The sequence below is a fragment of the Triturus cristatus genome, chromosome 2_1, assembly GCF_964204655.1.
Source record: "Triturus cristatus chromosome 2_1, aTriCri1.1, whole genome shotgun sequence".
Classification (NCBI taxonomy): domain Eukaryota; kingdom Metazoa; phylum Chordata; class Amphibia; order Caudata; family Salamandridae; genus Triturus; species Triturus cristatus.
In genome coordinates, this window is record NC_140581.1 from 40,520,764 (window position 1) to 40,539,310 (window position 18,547).

Sequence of the window (18,547 nt, forward strand, 5' to 3'; positions counted from 1 at the left end):
TTACTATGTTTGCAGACTTCGGTTACAAGTTCAACTTTGCGAAGTCCCACATTGCCGAGTACACGGTGTTGTTCTTGGGGTACGAACTCAACAATGAAGGTCGAGGATTGGCTCCACACTTCCTTGAGAAATGCACACGCCTTCGTGCTCCTACAACGCTGAAGAAATTACAATCCTTGCAGGGCTTTCTGAATTTCGGTCGCACCTACATTCCTGACTATGCCCAGCGTATCAAGTCACTTTATGCCTTGGTACAACCAACTTTTTCCAAATCTTGTTGGCTGCCGGAGCATTCAGCTGCATTGCAGTCATTGCAGGCTGATCTTCTTGCTTCTAAATTTTTACAAACCCGTGATAACCACACTACCACACTAACACACTACTGAGCTATGTGTGAATGAAGTCTAGATATCACACTTGATATATAATTGCATTTATGGCTCTCTAGGAGCATACATTGCTTTGTAACTGAGAGTACACATGCATCAGTAAGTTTCCAAAATGGAAAACAACTTTTAAGAAATATCTAGAGCGCAAAATCTTTTGTGAATGCCTTAGCTACATTATTTCTCGAAGACTTCTTCTGCTTCTAAAACATACATTCAGCATTTCTCAAACAAAAGTTACACTCCAAATGAAGCCGGCACAAGAACTCTCGAGGCATTCTGCACTATCAATCCTCTGCAATTTTAAACAAACCATGTTTAAAGAAAAAACACCACCCTCACCATATGCATGACATTTTCATAAGCCTTACTGAACATAAATCACGTGTAAACATATATGCGATTTCTTAATAAATGTTCACCTTCAATTCATCTTTCAAAGAATATATACCTCTCAAAAGTCCCACTGTATGTATAGTTCTGTACAACCACAAGAACCATATCTCACCATCTAAGCATAGGCAAAGTGGTCATATAATTTAAAATTCACATTAACAAACACTTCCCAATACATACCTAACAAGTATTACTTTTTTCTAATTCATATACAGGCGGACAAAATGTTATGATCTTTTATTTGTGACTCCTGTTTAATGATGTTACTAAAAGTACTACAACTGCCACAACGCAAAGAACAGTTGTATGTGCTCTGCACATGATGTTTAGACATTTAAAACATTCTTAGTTGCTGATTGCAACTTTCCACTTTAATATACTGTTATTTTTCAATAAATTGCACTAATCCATTTTTTTCTTACCTCCAAAAACATTCACCATCAACCTCTTAAACACAAACCCTCTAATAGATACAGTTTGTCTGATATATTTTTTGATATCACTGTGATACTCTTATTTTAACAAACTCCTATTTATATATTCATTTCTAATGTAATTTTTATAAAGAATTAAAAAGTTATGTACATACCACTGAATTCAGTTTGTAGACTATATTGTTGTTTTAGCTCTTTGTGGATAGTTTTGACACTGTTAGGATTTGTAAAAACAAAGCACAAGAATGGTACACTACTCTCATACAAAGCAATCAGAAAATGGCAAAATCTTCAACTTCACACTCTGTGATCATGAGAAAGGCAGCAAATGAAATCATATCTTTCATTTTAAACTACACTGTATCCACTTGTGAATGGTTAGTATCTGATCACCCTTTCCCTATCTTTCAAAAAGAGGTTCCTATCTATATCTGTTTGTGATGTATTTGCGATGATCGTGGAGAAAACACTGAAAACAACGGGAGTTAAAACCTATATGTAGCTTCATTTTTCTAAAATTGAAATGCTACACAACAGTTTATTACATAGTCCTGAGTTGGAAATTAAAGCTTGACATTACTTAAATTGTGTCATCACTCCTTAACTTTAAAAAAAATGTTCTGTGTCCTTAACACCCTTGCCCACCCCATTTCACTCTAAGTTCAGTGTACCTAGCAACCCAATGGAACCGGTAGGTCACAAGTTCATAGCACATTCTAGAAGTAACATGCTATTCCAAAATAAGATACAGCAGCTCTGCTCCACAGATTCTAAAGCATATCCATGTCTGTATTACGTTTCTTTTATTAAACAACAGCGAATAATGAGACTTCTTGCCAACGCATTCAACACACTACCTAGTTTTATTCACTTTCATGCTGATAGCATCCAATGAAATATATCTTCAAAAAAAACAAAAAGACACCTCCATTTTAACTGTTTTTCTTTTGGAAACTACCTAATTGAGCTCCAGCCTTGTCCTTGCTACAATTTCTCCTTCTCTTCAAAATGCTTAGAGTATAGATTGCGGGCCACAGCTACATCTATTGGGCTAAAGAAGCTGCAAAAAAGAGAGGCAGTGACAGGGACTTGCGTTTTGCTAAATGTGCAGATTACTTGGTTTGGCCAGAGAGGGTTAAAGTTTCATCTGTGGCTGGCTTTCGTTAAATCCATTGTGGATTCCCAAGCTCCTCACCTCATGATTGTGCACTGTGGTGGCAATGACCTAGGCACATTGACTGAGGTAGGGCTGGAAATCCTAATAAAATAAACCTATGCAGAACGTATGTCGCTTTTCCCTCACACTGTCTTGATGTACTCTAATATATGGCAAATACAGAAAAGGAAGTGGTCAAATCAATTCTGTCCACAGATTGACAAAGCCAGGAAACATGTTAAGAAAATGTTTTTTTGCATTCCTCATAGACCATCGCATGGGCTGTATCTGTAACAACAATCTGCATTTTGACATGCATGGACTTTATAGAAATGATGGAGTGCACTTAACAGATGAAGGCAACAGGGTGTTTCTAAGTAACCTGAATATTCATCCGGTCTAATGTGTAGCAGACATATGCACACAATCAATACAACAGCTCTTATCAGAGCCACCCTAGTAACCGAAATGTTGTGAATTTTTTTTCTAAAGGGCTATTTCATTTTTTTTTTAGGGATCTTCACTGCGAAGTTGTGATCCCCGTGAACACATCACTATCCCCGCTGACACTTGCGAAAACGGAAAAATAAAGCAGACGTTCAATGACCACCAACACATTCGAAAATATGATGTAAATAAATCCATTCTGAACAATGCACAACGCATATTTCTATATACATACTTCTTTCAAAGCATGTGTAAACTAATATTTTTCTACTAAGTTTCTTTATCAACCATCTTTCAAACCTATTTTCCGTTTTCGCGGTTATTCGGGTCGTCATGGTGACACTGTTGACCGCGACGTTCGCGCCTTTTCCATAAAGTCTAAAACACATATATTCACACATATTACAGTATTTTACATACATAGGGCCTCATTACGATGTTGGGCGAAAAGGCTCCGAACGGCATTCGGTTTGTCCGAATCCATGCCGGAACCCATGTTTCAGATTGACTCAGAAACAAATCCAACCGACTGATTACGATGTTATGTAACCGTCAGGTCATTCCAACTCTGTTCCGATTGCCATTCGGAGAAACCGAGCCGGTCAGAGTCGACTTGCACAGCTCCATGGACGGCGTTTCCGACTTATGCATTATAATGTCGGATTGGGACTGCCTTTCTGACCTGGTATGCCCGACACGTATCGGCTATCCAAAAACAACTTTGGGGGCCCATAGCAGGGCCCTCTTCACCCGAAGGCCTCCGGTTAGGGCCTGTGGGGGTACCCATTGGTCCCCTCTTTCCAATCATGCATGGTGTGGCAGGCACCATGGGGTGCCCGCCACAGAGTGCAAGGTTTTCTGCAACCACCCCTTGTTTCAATGGAAGCCTGTGTTGTCCGTCGGAACACAGGCTCCTAAGTCGATGGGAGTCTGACCGAACCGTGTTCGGATACATGGTAATCGGTCGGTTGCACTCCCCGAATCCGAGTCAGTCGGAAACCATGCCAACACCGAGTCGGTCGGAATGCTTTCCGACCGACATCGTGATGAGGCTCTAGGAGTTTCTTACAGTATTCTCTAAAGTCATGTTTCTCTAGAGAGTGTCTAGAAAAACCATCTCTACAAGCTATTTTATATTTTCATTGTGAATCCGGAGATTGCGATGATGTCGGTCCCTCTAACTCGTCGTGAAAATAGAAAACAAAAGCAGTAATTTATTAGCCACCACCACATTCAAATATTATAACTATATAATTAATTCTAATCATCACTGTTGATATATAAATAAAATGTTTTATCATAATCTCAATATCTCTATAACAATGGGTATTAATGATTCACTGATATTTTTTTTATTTTTCCACCACTATCCACAACGACGACGATAGTCAGGATGTCCTCGTAATGGTACACAGATGCCGCAATGGCATTCCCGGCGTCTTTGCGAGAAGTGTGTCTTGTGAGTCTTGTGGAGAAGTGTGGCTCAATGGTTAGAGCGGCAGACCCTGATGCAGAGGTCTAGCCCGGGACCAGGGTTCAATTCCCCGACTCGGCGGGTCTTGGGCTCAAAAATTCCACGGACCTGATAATTCTCGCCTTGGTGCCATTCCAATCATAGAGTCCCACTCTGCAACTCTGGGCAATAGCTTGCTTAATCTCCACAACGGCCCCCACAACGCTAAGGATGCCTGGCCTCCACCTTGGGGGTGCCCAGGAGTGGACGCCTCACAGGGAAAGCCAGGATGGGTTCCACAGCGGTATTTGTACAAGCGCCTTGAGACCCTTGCGGGTGATTAGTGCGCTATACAAGTATCAATTTACATTTGCGAATATCACACGCGATAAAAAAAAATTTAATTTGGACACATAATTTGTGTCATTAACACCCCCATTTCTCAAACATGGAGTCAGAGTAGCTCTAATCTGACCCCTTATGTTAGCTTTTCAGAAATGTTCAGCCCTGGAAACCATTCCTGATCAATAAAATGGTGGTCACAACTTTCTGTTCTGGTTCCGTCCAGCCAATCAGAGCATTCCCGTTGGCATGTTTATTTGCGATTAATCAGAAAACCACAGCAAAATATCAGCAGCCAGAGATATCATTATCATTTCCGCCTTTAATTTCTCAAAATCTACTGAACAGATTTTCACCAAATAGGCAAAAGGCAGTTCCTTTAACGAACATCTAACTCCCTGACAAATTTGGTGTAAGTCCACTCAGGAGTTCGGGCTGTAGGTGTGGCTAAAGGCTCCTATAGGAAATGACATTACAAACGCACCCTTATTTCGCACCCCAAATTCTCGGTCCCCACTGCACGGATCAACCCCAAACTTTCCATGACAACCACTTCCTACCTTGACACTTCTTTTGAAAAATTTCATGAAGATTGGTCAAACAACGCTAAGGTTATAGGCAAGTCAATAAATGCTTTTCCTATGGAAACTAGGTTCTAAATATAACTACCTACTGGTGACACACAAAAATGTATCATGGCTCCTCTTTCAGAATGATCACACTTACAGGTTGTGCTTGGGAAGGGAGAGTGGCCGTGGCTCTACCAAGGCAGAGGGAAGTGAAGGGTCTAGTCCATAAATGCTGGGAGAAAATGCAAACATACCTGCAGGTATCTCAGAGAGGAAGGCTTGTTTTCCTAGTGGGGCTAAAATGGTAAGGATAGGTTCCAAACTGAGTCTCACCAGAGACACTTACTTACAATTTTCTATGACCACAGACTGTGTCATTTTGTAGATAAACTCATGCCTTTTCGCAAGTGTAGAGATTAGAGACTCTCAAAAGATCCAGGTGTATGGAGAACAGAAAGAGAAACCAGTTGTCTCAACATCTCTTAATGGTAAAATAGAATTAAGTGACTTAAATACTGCTCTATTAAATTTACTTTTAATGTCACTATGAGCCAAGAATTCTGCGAGAGGGGGAAGCTCCAGCAGTAGGAGGCACTGTTTGCAGACAGTTTCAAGCAGCATCACCATTAACTATGCCCTACATTTCAGAAAACAGCTGCATATATTCTTAATATCCCTTTTTAACCATATCTCAGATTACCCAAAACCTGGTATTGAGACATATTTGTGAATAGTTCACACACAAATGCATACATTCTTTTGGGTAACATGGTCAGTGTAAAGGTCTTAAGTAGGAAAAAAGTGCATGGTTCAAGAGAACCAATGGGAGGCTGCAGAACGCAGGCTGTCAGCCCTTCCCAATGTAGCGTTCCCATCTCATTTCTTACTGTCTGAAATGTAATAATCATGTGCCACTGGTCCTAGAGCTCTCAGGTCCACAGATGTACAGTACAGGCCACATTTGTTGCCAAATGCATACTGAAATGAGGAGACACATTGAGACACATTCATTATTATCTGGTTGCTTACCCTTCACTCCTCTCCTTTACTTTCTGCAGCTGGAGGGTGACGACACCAGCGGTGGAGTCTTTGCCCAGGTATATCTCTGTGGAGATTTTCTTCTGATTCTCGTCCACCACAATGACCTTGATGCCTTTTCCTTCCAGAAGGTCACTCTTCGTGAGGATGTTCAGATCCAGCTCTGTGGCCGGGCAGCTTGTGTCCTCCATTTTCTTCACATAGTCATTCACCTCCTTCTGCTCAGCCTCTGTTAGTTTAAGTTTTTCTCCATCAGCTGGTGTCTTCTTCATCTTTCTTTGGTGCTGTTGTTCTATGAAGAAGCGCTCAGTCTTGTTTCTTACAAGAATATTGTCAACAGTCTTCCCTACATGCTTATTCATTTCTTCACGAATGGGGTTATTTATCAAACTTGTTAGGCGGCTTGAAAGCAAAACAGTAAAGTTTTCACTCAGGTTTCGGGATATCATATCCAACAATTTAACTTTCACTGCCTCCACATCTGGAAAATTGCGACGTCCATCTTCCTTATAGTCAGCGGCTGATGGGAATTCATCACATTTCTTAACCATAAACGGAATTACTTTTTTTTCAATCACATCTTGTGTTGGGGCAGAATTTAGCATTTGCACAAAGTCAGACAGACTTTTCCCGATAGCAATACTGAGCTTGAACCCTTTTTGGATAGCTCCACTCACTTTGGCCTTCTCCAGGATTTGCAGGATGCCATCTTTCATTTTGTTGAGGTGAGTGAAGAACTTGTTCAAGGTGTTGTAGTCTTCAGTGACATTAGTGATGGCAGACTGGCAAACATCTCCCAATATATCGTTCATGATCTGTTTATGTGCGTCTCGGATCTGAAAAGTGGACGGGTTTTCTATCTTTAGGGCATTCTCTGGTACCCCATTGATAATTATAAACTTTATAATTGATTGGTTCAAAGTTTTGTCTCCTTTGATTGATGTTGCTATCATGTCTTTGAAGGCATTTTCAAATATTTTCTTGAACACAGCTTGTAGGGCTTCATCCATGCCATACTCTATAGCTTTCAGGGTTCCTTGTTTGGCAATCTCCTGTCCAGTGTACTTTATTACCTGCGCAAAGCTTTTCTTCATGGCAGAACTTGAGGCAAGGGTCTTGATGGAGCTGGACAAGGCCTTTTTGGACATGGCAGAGGCGGTTGATTTTGCAGACGTACGAATTGAAGAAATGACAGCTTTTCCGGAACGAATTATGTCATCAGCAAGAGAAGCAAATGTTTTGGTTCCATTTAGAAGACTTTTTGTCACTTTCACAACGGCCATTACTGCCTTTTTAATGAGGTTAAATCCTGCAGTTATGAGTGCTAGCCCAATACTAATGGCTTTGGAAATTGCCCATTCGGCCCAATCGAATGTGCCCTTTACCATTCCTTCGATCCCTGATATCATGTCCGACACACCCTCGGAAATCAGACCCATTCCGATCTGACTAGCTGTCCCACAGGTGAAAACACACACAAGAATCCCAGCGAGGACCTGCAAAGCTCCAAGAATAAAGCAAATTAGAGCATTAATGCAGAATTCTGGCTTCTTCTCAACTTCAAACACAAAGGACAGGCCATAGTCATAGAGCACAATAAGCTCGTCGGCGGTTATAGGGTTATGATCAGTTGACAAGGAGAAGACAGCTTGGTCCTTGGTGATAGCATTATTCTTCTTCTTTTGAAGCTCAGTTAGCTTTGCTATAGACTTGTCAATGTAATCGATCCAGGACTTGAACAGGCTCTTGCGGGTCTGCATTTGTTTTGTGAAGTTGGGATTTTCTTTGTTGTGAGGTTCAAACATGGCTAAGCAGGACATCTGGCAGGAAACTATAGTATTTGATACCTCAGATATATAAATATCAATCATCTGCTTAGATTCTTTTAAAAGGTCTATTGCCTTCTGCATGTAGCCTTCCTGTCCTAGATTGATTGTAATGTAGGCCTGATTGTAGAGTGAGACGGCACGGTACACCCGATCAGTCTTCTCTGCTTTCTGCCAGAATGATAGCGCCCCATAATCCGATGCCTTGTTCTGAGTGTGGAGGTACATGCGATCCATAGCCTGTTTGATGAAGTCATAGAAGTTATCTGATTCTCCTCGCAGGAGGCTGTCCATCCTTCTCTGGATCACTTGGTCAAGGTCTGTCTTGAGCTCTTTGATGTCTTTATGTTCATCTATGTCTTTTTCATGTAGTGTGAGCCAAAGGCCCCAGCTCTCCTTTAACGCATTCAGAGCTGGGCGGTAGTCAAGCTTTTTCTTAGAGTAATCAAAGATGTTCTCACCCTTCGGTGAATCAGATGTCGTGTAAATGTCTTGTTTTTCTTCCTTATTGTAATTCTGTTGAAAAACATTTAAATGTTCACAAAAGGTCACAAATAGTGCCTCCCGAATCTGTACTTCAAGAAGCTCATCACTTTCCATGTCTGTAATACGCTTCTTCTCATAGTCTGCTCGGAGCTGCCGCATGACCTCTATGGGTTGCCCCTGATATGATGGCAACAAGCTTCCATAGTTTATAATCATCTGGACCATCCCTGGGTTTCCTTTACGAGAGGTTCGACCAAATATTTGCTTTTCAACTCTCATGTTTGCAGGAAAATGGGTGAGAATAACAAACAGCCCTCCACTTTCATTGACATCTTTTGTGATTTTAACATCTGTGCCTCTTCCACCGAGGTTTGTGGCAATGATAACATCTCCTGGACCAAATATTCTCTTTTCGATATTGTGCTTATCACTTCTGGTGTACAGAGCTATCTTACCTCGATCAGAAACAACCTTTAGTTCTATTAATTCATTTTGTAGCTTTTCAGCCGTTTTCACATCTTCGCACACAACTAAAGTCGCTTGACCTTTGCCCCACTGGTTTGAACTAGTGCGCTCCTTCACACTGTCACATATACTTTTGATCCATGCATCATGCCCTCCTTCAACCTGGAGAACTGGTAGCTCAGTCTTCTTGGTGTAGCGATGAGTAGGCATGATATAACTAGACACCTTGTAATGTTTTTTAAGAAATTCAACCTCTGCCTCATCACCAAGGGTTCCCGAGACCCCAAACATGCCTGTGCCTTTAGTGTATCGTTGAAGGAAATGAAAATTTGACATGAAATTGGTGACGTTGGACAGTGGTGAGATCGCCAACTGGTGCTTCAGCTCCAGAAACTGCTGTAAGCCGTCACCCCATCGCTTGTTCTTCTCAAGCACACCGGTGGCTTTGAAGTCCACTGGGATGATTGAGTGGTATTCATGGATGGGCGTGTTGGTATTCACTTGTCCTGTGTCAGTGGTTGATTCTATCATGTACTCTCGATCCTTCACCATTGTGAGGGCCTTCAATGCATTCTCCACAAAGACCGTCAGCCTGTTCTGGGTATATGCCTTCAGGTAGCCTGGCAGGAGGATAATGTTCTCATCATTACTATTTTGTTTATCTGGTGGTTGATAGGTATCTGAATACCTGATTCTTGATTCCAGGTCACTGACTGCTCCTTCCACTAGATCCTTGTTGCTCATCAATCCACAGGCACGTCCATGTTCCTGAAGAAGAATGGAAATCTTGTCATGCTCAGATGTGGACTTGTTTTCAGCTGTGGTTTTATAGTCTGGTCTAGAGTTGTTTGGTGTGGCAGTCTTATCAGCTGTTGAACTAGTCTCTGATGTAAAGTTGTTGATGGATCTGGAGCTAGAGTCTGATGTGGAATTGTTCTCAAAGGGAGATGCTTTCCCATCCTTCAACTCGTAACAGTCAAATACAACAGCATCTTCTAGAATTTTTTGAAAGATAGACAAAAGATCTCTCTGATGATCAGGTCCAAGTTTATCCATGATCTCCTTGATTGCAGAGCCTTCTGGTGCTTCTGTTACTGGCTCCTCAGTTTTATCTAGCAGCAGTTCAATCTGCTTTACATCCGCTTCACTGAAGAACCCCAGCTGCAATCCAGGCATCAGAATTTCAAGGGGGGAAAAATGCTCTGATGTCTTCGGACCCATCACAGCTGTTGCAGCAACTTTGTGAAAGTATTGTGTTCCTGTTGCCCAAAGTATATCACCAGTTTTCGACTCTTGGATCCGTTGACAAGTGCATACCTTTGCCCAGATGGCTGCCAGCAGTTGTTCTAAGTGCCGCATTCCTGTTGCTGCATGTGAAAGGAAAGTGACTTGGACACCACTATCTAAGGTCATATAGTCTACCTCATCCACAATGGCTAGGTCAAAAGCCCGACTTCCTCTGGTTTTGCATTTTTCAAACTCTTGTCGTAGAATGTCAGCAGCAAAGTTCCCAATAGTGCCATACACAATATCAGCTGCATAAGCCTGTTGTATTGCCTTGTCACTTTCTCTTGAATCAGTACATTCGTCTAACCCTGGGGGTGGCACAACACTGCAAGACACATCAAACATCTTGTACAGTTGACTCCATTCTTCTTGATCACGACGGGCAAGTACTGGTGAACTTGTGATAACATCAACCTTCTTCCCACGGATGGCATGAATAAGGGCGAGCATGGCCACAATGGAAGATTTACCCTCTCCAGTGAAGATCTCCATAAGACAACCATTGCATTCAGGGGCTTTAGAAATGAGCAGAGTCAATACAGATGCGAGCTGAGTCATGCGTGGAAAATAGCCCTCAATCTTCTCTCCTGACTGCTTCACAATAGTCGTAGTATCCTGCACAGCTACACATAAGCCAATAAAAATGCTCACCAATTTCTCAATATCAGGATTCTCAAAATTAATCGTTCTGGTTATGGCTATACCTTCTTTCTTCATCTTTTCATCCAGATCTAGGGCTTGATAAGCTGGAAGCCGAGCTCCTACTTCACCGAGGACTTTGTCCAGGATAGTAAGAACCTTTTCTGGATAATTGTTTTTTCTCATTTCCGCTAGTATGGTTTTCAGGTCCTTGTCCTGCTCATTCTTTACATGTTGCTGTAGAGGAAGCATCGGATCCTGCACCTTCAAAGATGCAGTGGTCGTGTTTATATCGATCTGGTACGTCTGTACGCGTTGGAGGATGGCCTCCACCTTCTCTTGTGGAACCCCACTCTCCTGCACTTTTAGAGTGAATTGAACTGCCTCAATTGGGGTCCACATTCCACTGAATAATATGTGTTCAAGAAAGTCTTGGCTAGTGCTGGAAAGCTCAGAAAAGACAGCTCTCGATAGTTTCCCAGCTAAGGTCTTGTTTGCGTCGTACAGTACATCCATGATACGAATACGGAAGCTGGATATATCATGTATCTTATCTTTGTATTGCTTCATCTCAGCCTCTTTCAGTGTTACCTGGGCAGTTGCCTTAAGTAGGCTCATCTGTTCAGTGAGTGAAATATTCTCATAATCAAAGTTATTCTCCAACCCTCTAAGACACCAGATGGGTATGTCCTTCTTCACAAGGAACTGGGCCATGAGTTGCTGTTGTAGCTTTTTCATCCGGTCACCAATGTCTTGGGATTCCAGAGCCTTCTCTTTTACCATGTTGATATCAATCAAGAGCTGTTTAAATTTCTCCTCGACATCCTTTTCCTACAAAAGAAAAACAATAATATGTGTTATTTATTACATGAATAGTTTGCATGGACAGGCTACACATAAAGCACTCCTCTATGAATGAATACATTTGAATGAATTAATACATTTATAAAGCGCAACTATTGCCGAGGCGTCTTGGCGCTGAGCTGTATTGAGAGTGGTAACTGCTATGTAGTGGGCAGGATTAGGATGATGTTTTGATCATTCTTCTAAACAGAACTCTGTTAGGTTGTATCCTGAATGACATCGGCATTGTGTTCCAAAGTTTGGCTGCCCCTTAGGAGAGGGTTCTACCACCCCTCCCCCACCTGGCTCTATAGATTTTTGGGACCTGAACTAGTCTGTTATTGGCTGACCTGAGTTCACAACGCGGGACATGCCAGCGAAATAGTTGCTGAAGGTCCAGAGACCCTCATCCATACAGTGCCTTCTGCACAAAACAAAGCGCTTTGAATTCGATACGCTTCTGGACCGGGAGCCAGTGGAGCTCCCGGAGATTGTTAGAGACGGGGTGGTATTTAAGGATGTCTGGAAGCAGCTGAGAAGCAACTTTTTGCAGGGCTTGAAGTTTTGACATTTACCCTTTGTCAATGTTTAGAAGTAGCACCTTTCAATAGTCAATTCTGTAAAGGATCAGTGCTACTACCACCGTTTTGTGAAGGCCTCGAGGAATGAAGGGTAAGACTTTACGCAAAACCCTTACGAGGAAAAAACATGAGGAGGTCAGGGAATTGCACTGGCCAGCAAAGTTTAGTTGATCATTGAACATAATACCCAGGTTTGTCGTCTTCCTAGTGGCTTCAGGGCACCGCCCGGCATTCGCTGGCCACCATGAGTGACTCCGAATGGATGGGCCTTTTCCGAATTACACCACCTCCGTTTTTTCGGTATTCAGTTTAAGGAAATTGGAATGCGTCCATTCAATGAAGTGTTTCATACAATTGTGAAACCTTTTTGCCACTGTTTCCACATTTGAGGATATAGATATCACTATCTGTTAATCATCCACATACGAGATCAGAGCTACGATCAATCTAGCCAGAAGAGTCACGCAAATGCTAAACAGGGTCGGTGATAAGGCTGACCCCTGCGGAACTCCACATGGAAGGAAAAAGGCCTCAGAAGTCAGGTTACCCCAACACAACCTCTGTTCCCTACCAGTGATAAATGAGGTAAGTAGGGTTAGGGCCACCACCCCCCACTCCCTGATCCCCCAGCCTGCGCACTAATACTTGGTGGTTGACCGTATCAAACGCTGCCGAAAGATCCAGTAAGGTGAGGATGGCTCTCCCCCCACTATCAACTTGTTTGCGGAGCTCCTCAGTGTCCAAGGCCAGGGCTGACTCCGTAGAGTGACATGATCTAAAGCTGTGTTGGGCGGAATCAATGAGATCGTTTGATTCCAGGTAGCGGGTTAGCTGCTGATTGATAGATTTTTCTAAGATTTTTGCAGCCAGCGGTAAAAAGGATATGGGCCTGTAGTTCTTTGCTTCAGTGGGATCTAAGGAAGGTTTCTTCAATATGGGTTGTATGGATGCTTTCTTCAAGGCAGAGGGGAAGGAGCCTGACACACAGACATTATTTATGAGGGGGGTCAGGTATGTGCTTACCCTATCAGCAACCATATTGAGAATGTGAGGGGGACAGGGAACCGCCAGAGAACCTGATTTATTTAGTTTTAGCAGTTTGCTTACAGTCTCATGCGTTAGTGACGAGAAAACTGATAGTCGACAGGGGGGGGGGTTCATACAAGGTGGCGGCCTCTACTCTCGTCCTGCTATCTGTATAAGGGCTATTTACTGCAAGCTCATTGTAGATCGTTTGGACCATATCCTGAAAGAAGTTAGCCAAATCTCTTACAGAATGTTTGATCAGAGGTAAATTGATTAGTTCGCTTCAGTTTGGAGAGAGCGGTAAAGGTTTTGAACAATTCTCTTGATGAGCTTTTAGCAGCCTCTATTTTTGTGGTAAAACACTTTTTTGGGGCGTGAATGATTGCTTCTTTGTATTCCGCTAAGGCTCGCTTCTAGCCCAATTTACCTTTGCCCACTGTAATCATGTCTCCAGGCACGCTCTAGGCGCCTACACTTACATTTAATGTTTTCAAGTTCTATGCTTTTCTGGGCCCAGACAATTAACTGCAGATCTAATCCAATTGTCAGCAGCCTTATTATCATCTAGGGCTGGGCTAGGAGGGCCAGTACCGAGAGCTTCCTCCAGGTCAGTCTGTCTGTGTAAGTGGCTAAAGGAGAATCTTCCTTTGCATTCCATGAGTCCTGGTCACTACTGAGGACTTGGACCTCGCATATGGTGGCTACGCCTAATGGCCGCACACCTGCCCCCAGTTTTCCACCAAGAAGCATCACATCACAACGCGGTTGACTGACTGGTACAACAAAAACCAACAAATACATTACTGGGATTCTAAAGAGATTGCAAAATGCAGTAACCGATTGTTAATCGACATAGGTTTGCCATATCTTCACATTATCCGTTTCCACAATATTGGTGTGACACTATTGGTTTCCTTGGAATTATCCAACTGAGACATATAGGGTTACCACCAAATTCACAGACTTTTCTGTAACGTTTCACAGACCACAATATAGGCGCAAAATGACCAAGCCTAACTGAGTGCTCATTTTTGAGCCCATGCCCTTCCTCATGGGAATAAGAAGTACTTTATGTGCACTAGATGATGCAGTTTTAATGGCCCGCACACCTCTTGCACTTCAAGGAGTCGTTAATTCATTTACTAGTTTTATGTCCAATTTGGGACTTTCAATAAACTGTTCTAAAACGTACACAATGAACTGTGGGGCAGGGACTAACAAGAGGGTCAACACTGTATATATTAACGCCAGCCCAATAGAGCAGACTAAAACATTTTCTTATTTAGGGATTTTATTCAACAGGACAGGGAGCTCGATTGAGGTGATTAAAACTAGGTGCCTGTTGTTTGCTAGGGCATTAGCGGCCCTGTCAAACTTCAGCCGCAAACTAGGTAAGCGCCCACCGGCTGAACTTCTACACATCTATAAGGCCAAATGTGTGTCTATTGCTACATAAGGTTTTGCAGACCGCGGAAAATATGTTTCTCAAGTTTCTTTTGGCAGTGCCCCAAACCAGTTCAAACTATATATGCCATATGTAACTGGGTATTCCATACTTAGAAAACATCATTAAGACTCAACCTGTTCTTCTTTGGCACAGAATTTCGCTGTCAGACGAAACTGGTTTTAACCGCTATTTACTGACTGACGTTTTGAAGTCTGATGTTGTTAAACTTATTAGGTGGCTGGAGTACGTGAAAAGGTTTTTGTCAGACATAGGTCATCTGGAATACTACACAAACCCCTGCCTGATGCGAAGTATATCCAGGAAAGATCTCTAGGCTTGTTGTATGGATTATTTGGGTGAAAACAGAACAGCTACTGAGTTTTGAAGACCCACGGTCCAAGCCATTATTTAACCTTGCCGTCACCTACTATCCAGTTATATGTATCTCTAACTGTTCATGACTTTGACCGTCTCTTGCTGACTCGTTTTAGACTTAATATTTTATTTAGATCCCTAAGTTTTCCAGTGATGAACGACTGGTCTAGAGACTTGTGTAAATGTCCTTGCGATTGCATTTCACTACAATCCACCATCCATATTATGTTCTTTTGTAAATATTACGATGTTTTAAAGAGCTTTGGTTTGAGACGCTGCCGCCCGGCTCTTTTAGCATTGCAATTTTTAGAGAACGAATTTGTTATCGCATCTGTCACTGTATTTCTCAAAAATGTTTTTAGATGCCGGAAATCAATGATAATGTGACTTGCAAATAAGTATTGTGTTGACCAGGAATTTACTGTTTTAAAAAAACTTTTAATATTGTGCTTTGATGGTTACTGTATATTATAACCGAATAAAGTTATGTATGAAGATGTGCACTAGTCATTCACACAGGGTGCTCAAGTGACGGTACAACTATAAGGTGATGGCAGTGTGCATTGGTGTCAGACAAAATGTTTGCCAATTGCTTAACATGATCTTTCAGCCTTGAAAAAGTCCAGGAGGACGAAACACGTTGGATGCGGTGTTTATGAATAATGATGTACTTGGATGTGCTCCTGAATTTAAAAAGAACTGTACAGCGATTGTGTTTGGAATGGATCTAACTAGAGAGGAGTTGAAACTTGACAAGGAAAAGAACCGACACATGCAAATTGGACTGTGTGTGCTCAGGTGCAGTTTCTGTTTTTTTTCACTACAGAGGACTTGTATGAATACTTCATAAAGCGCTACACTAGCCTCAAGGCTCACTCGAAGTTTGTGCGGCATCCCATGGTTTTATGCTATTGTGTGGTAAGTTCTTGCTATGTGAGAATTCTCATATTGTGCTCCAACAGGAAGTGCTCCTTGTGGTAAAATGTGAGTGATATTAATATATGACCTCACCTCTCTTCTCAGCACTCTGAATACCCCAAGCAGAGAGATTCAGTTTCAGGATCCAACATGCCCTGATGCACCCTGAGAACCATGAGCTACTGAAGGACCCCCCTTAGGTGCATCACTCACTTCTGGCTGCTGTGTAGATATATGGTGCACAATACCTTTGTTGCATCCCTAAAGAAGTGGATGCGCCTGTCCAGAGCAAACCATTGGGATAAACATTGATGGACTTCATATGAGAAGCTCATTCGCGAAGGAGATTCTGCGCGGACACCTGTGCTCGGCCGCACACCTATGTGTCAGGACCAAATTTGCCTCCAAATAGGAAACCTTGTCTGATGGCGATGACATCATCACTCTAAGATGTCCATCAGGAATCTAGCCTTGTCAACATGCCCTGCTTCATCTCAGCTGCAATCCTGTGATGTTCTGCAAAAGGCTCTGCCCAGGGCGGGTGCCCTCCATGTAAAGGGCACATGTCCCAGAAAGAGCAGTTTCCAGAACTTGTACTTCCTTCGCCCCATCACCTCGTCTCTCAGCATTTGCTGTTTCTCTTTAGGTCAGCTGGCTCTCTGTCTTCTCCGTGGCCAACAACAACCTAAAGGGACCTTCCTCCTCCGTTGTCATGATCCATCTATTGCATCCTCTATGCTAAACTCTCCTCCTCACTAAAAGAAAGTCATCGAGGCGACGGAGCGCCTTCCCAGACACCCATATCGTCTTCACCAACCCTTCGAAAAAGGAACTGAAAGTCTTTGCACCGGGCCACCATTTGGCATTGCCTTATAAATATATGGTTGTCTATCAAACTGGTATCACAATAGCAGACAATGCAAGTGACCCGCCAAGAGCTGGAGCCCTGAAGCCCATCTCAGCAAAGAGGCCACATTTCTGCACCATGGCCATGTCCTCGGCGATGCTAGAAGATGACCCAAAGCACTCACTCTGGGTGATGTCATGACTAACCCAAGAGGTGGATACGCCTAGATCCTCCTTCAGTCTTTTGAGTACCATGCCCAGAGCCCAAACAATACTTTCATGGATTGGACTTGCCGGAAACAGACTCGCCATTCACCCCACCATCAGCTTTGTCACATCTGACGCAATTATTCTCTTCAATAAGTAAACATTTCAGCGGTGTTTGGGCAAAATATCAATTTAAAATTATTGGGAGGCAAAAATATAGGAAAATAAATATCATGATGCACAAATATCATTGACAAGAATATCGTTTTATAAATCATTGATGTTCACATCGTTTCAGTAATATAGTGGTTAAAATATCAGTTTTCAATTATTTGAATGTTTTTTAGTCATTATATTACATTTCTGTTATTGTTCATATAAAGGTTATTTTTAAACATAGATAAGTAATTTAGAATATTTTTTAAAAAAACATTTATAGTAATTTATAATGTAGCAGCTTGTTGGGTTTCTAGAGGGATAGGGTAGGAAGATAATTAGGTAATCGTAAATATGAGTTACTTAATCTATTTAATTAAATCATAGGATTGATATTATTATGTAAATTATTTAATAATGATTTATTTTCATTATATCTTATTTGACGGCTGTTAGGTTTGTTGGGATATAGGGCAGAAAGTTAAATAGGAAATAATGAATTATTCATTGTTATATATTTATCGATTTTAATTATGTAAATTATCGAATACCTATTTATTCTACTTATATTTAGATTGAGGGCTTCTAAGCTTGTAGGCATCTACGGTAGGAAGTTAACTAAATAACAATAATAATTAATCAATTTATTAATACTTTTTAATTATTTAATTATTTTTCAATTGTGCACAATATGGATTACAGATCTTTTTTTACTGATACTTAAGTCGTGCAATACTAGCTTTGTGGGGATACAGGGTGGGAAGGTAATATATTAATATTTAATTCATTATTAATTATTATTTACAAATTAATTATTTGATTGCATTTAAAATAGTTTAATTATATTTTTTGTGGGCTGCCAGGTTTGTAGGGGTCTAGGCAGGGATGTTAATTAAGCAATCAATAATTATTAATTGGTAATTAATTATTTAATTCATTTTAAATATGTAAGTTATGGAATACTTATATTTTTAAAGATAAACTTTATTTGCGGATTGCTAGGTTTGTAGGGCGAAAGGGTGGGAAGTTAGTTACTTAATAACTGAATATTATGTATTAATTGCTTTATTTTAATTGTATTTATTTTATTTTCCAAGTTTTATATAGTGCAAACAAAACCCTTTTGGGTGACAGCATGCTTTACAATTTTAGCTGAGGTAGTTATGATACAGCAATAATGCATATACATAAATTACGTAAATAACAATGGTAAAGTTACATAAG

The 18,547-nt window shown here is 41.4% G+C and overlaps 1 protein-coding gene across 1 annotated transcript in view; it reads right to left on the reverse strand.

Moving 5' to 3' along the window:
- The window catches only part of LOC146863678 (uncharacterized), a 420,595-nt gene that overhangs the window by 181,253 nt on the left and 220,795 nt on the right, over positions 1 to 18,547 (reverse strand). Inside the window, exons 4-5 of the mRNA XM_085636652.1 lie at positions 9,902 to 11,755; positions 6,213 to 9,808 (exon numbers count right to left, since the gene is read on the reverse strand). Of these exons, the coding sequence (XP_085492778.1) occupies positions 6,213 to 9,808; positions 9,902 to 11,755 (5,450 nt within the window). The remainder of the gene's footprint in view (positions 1 to 6,212; positions 9,809 to 9,901; positions 11,756 to 18,547) is intronic.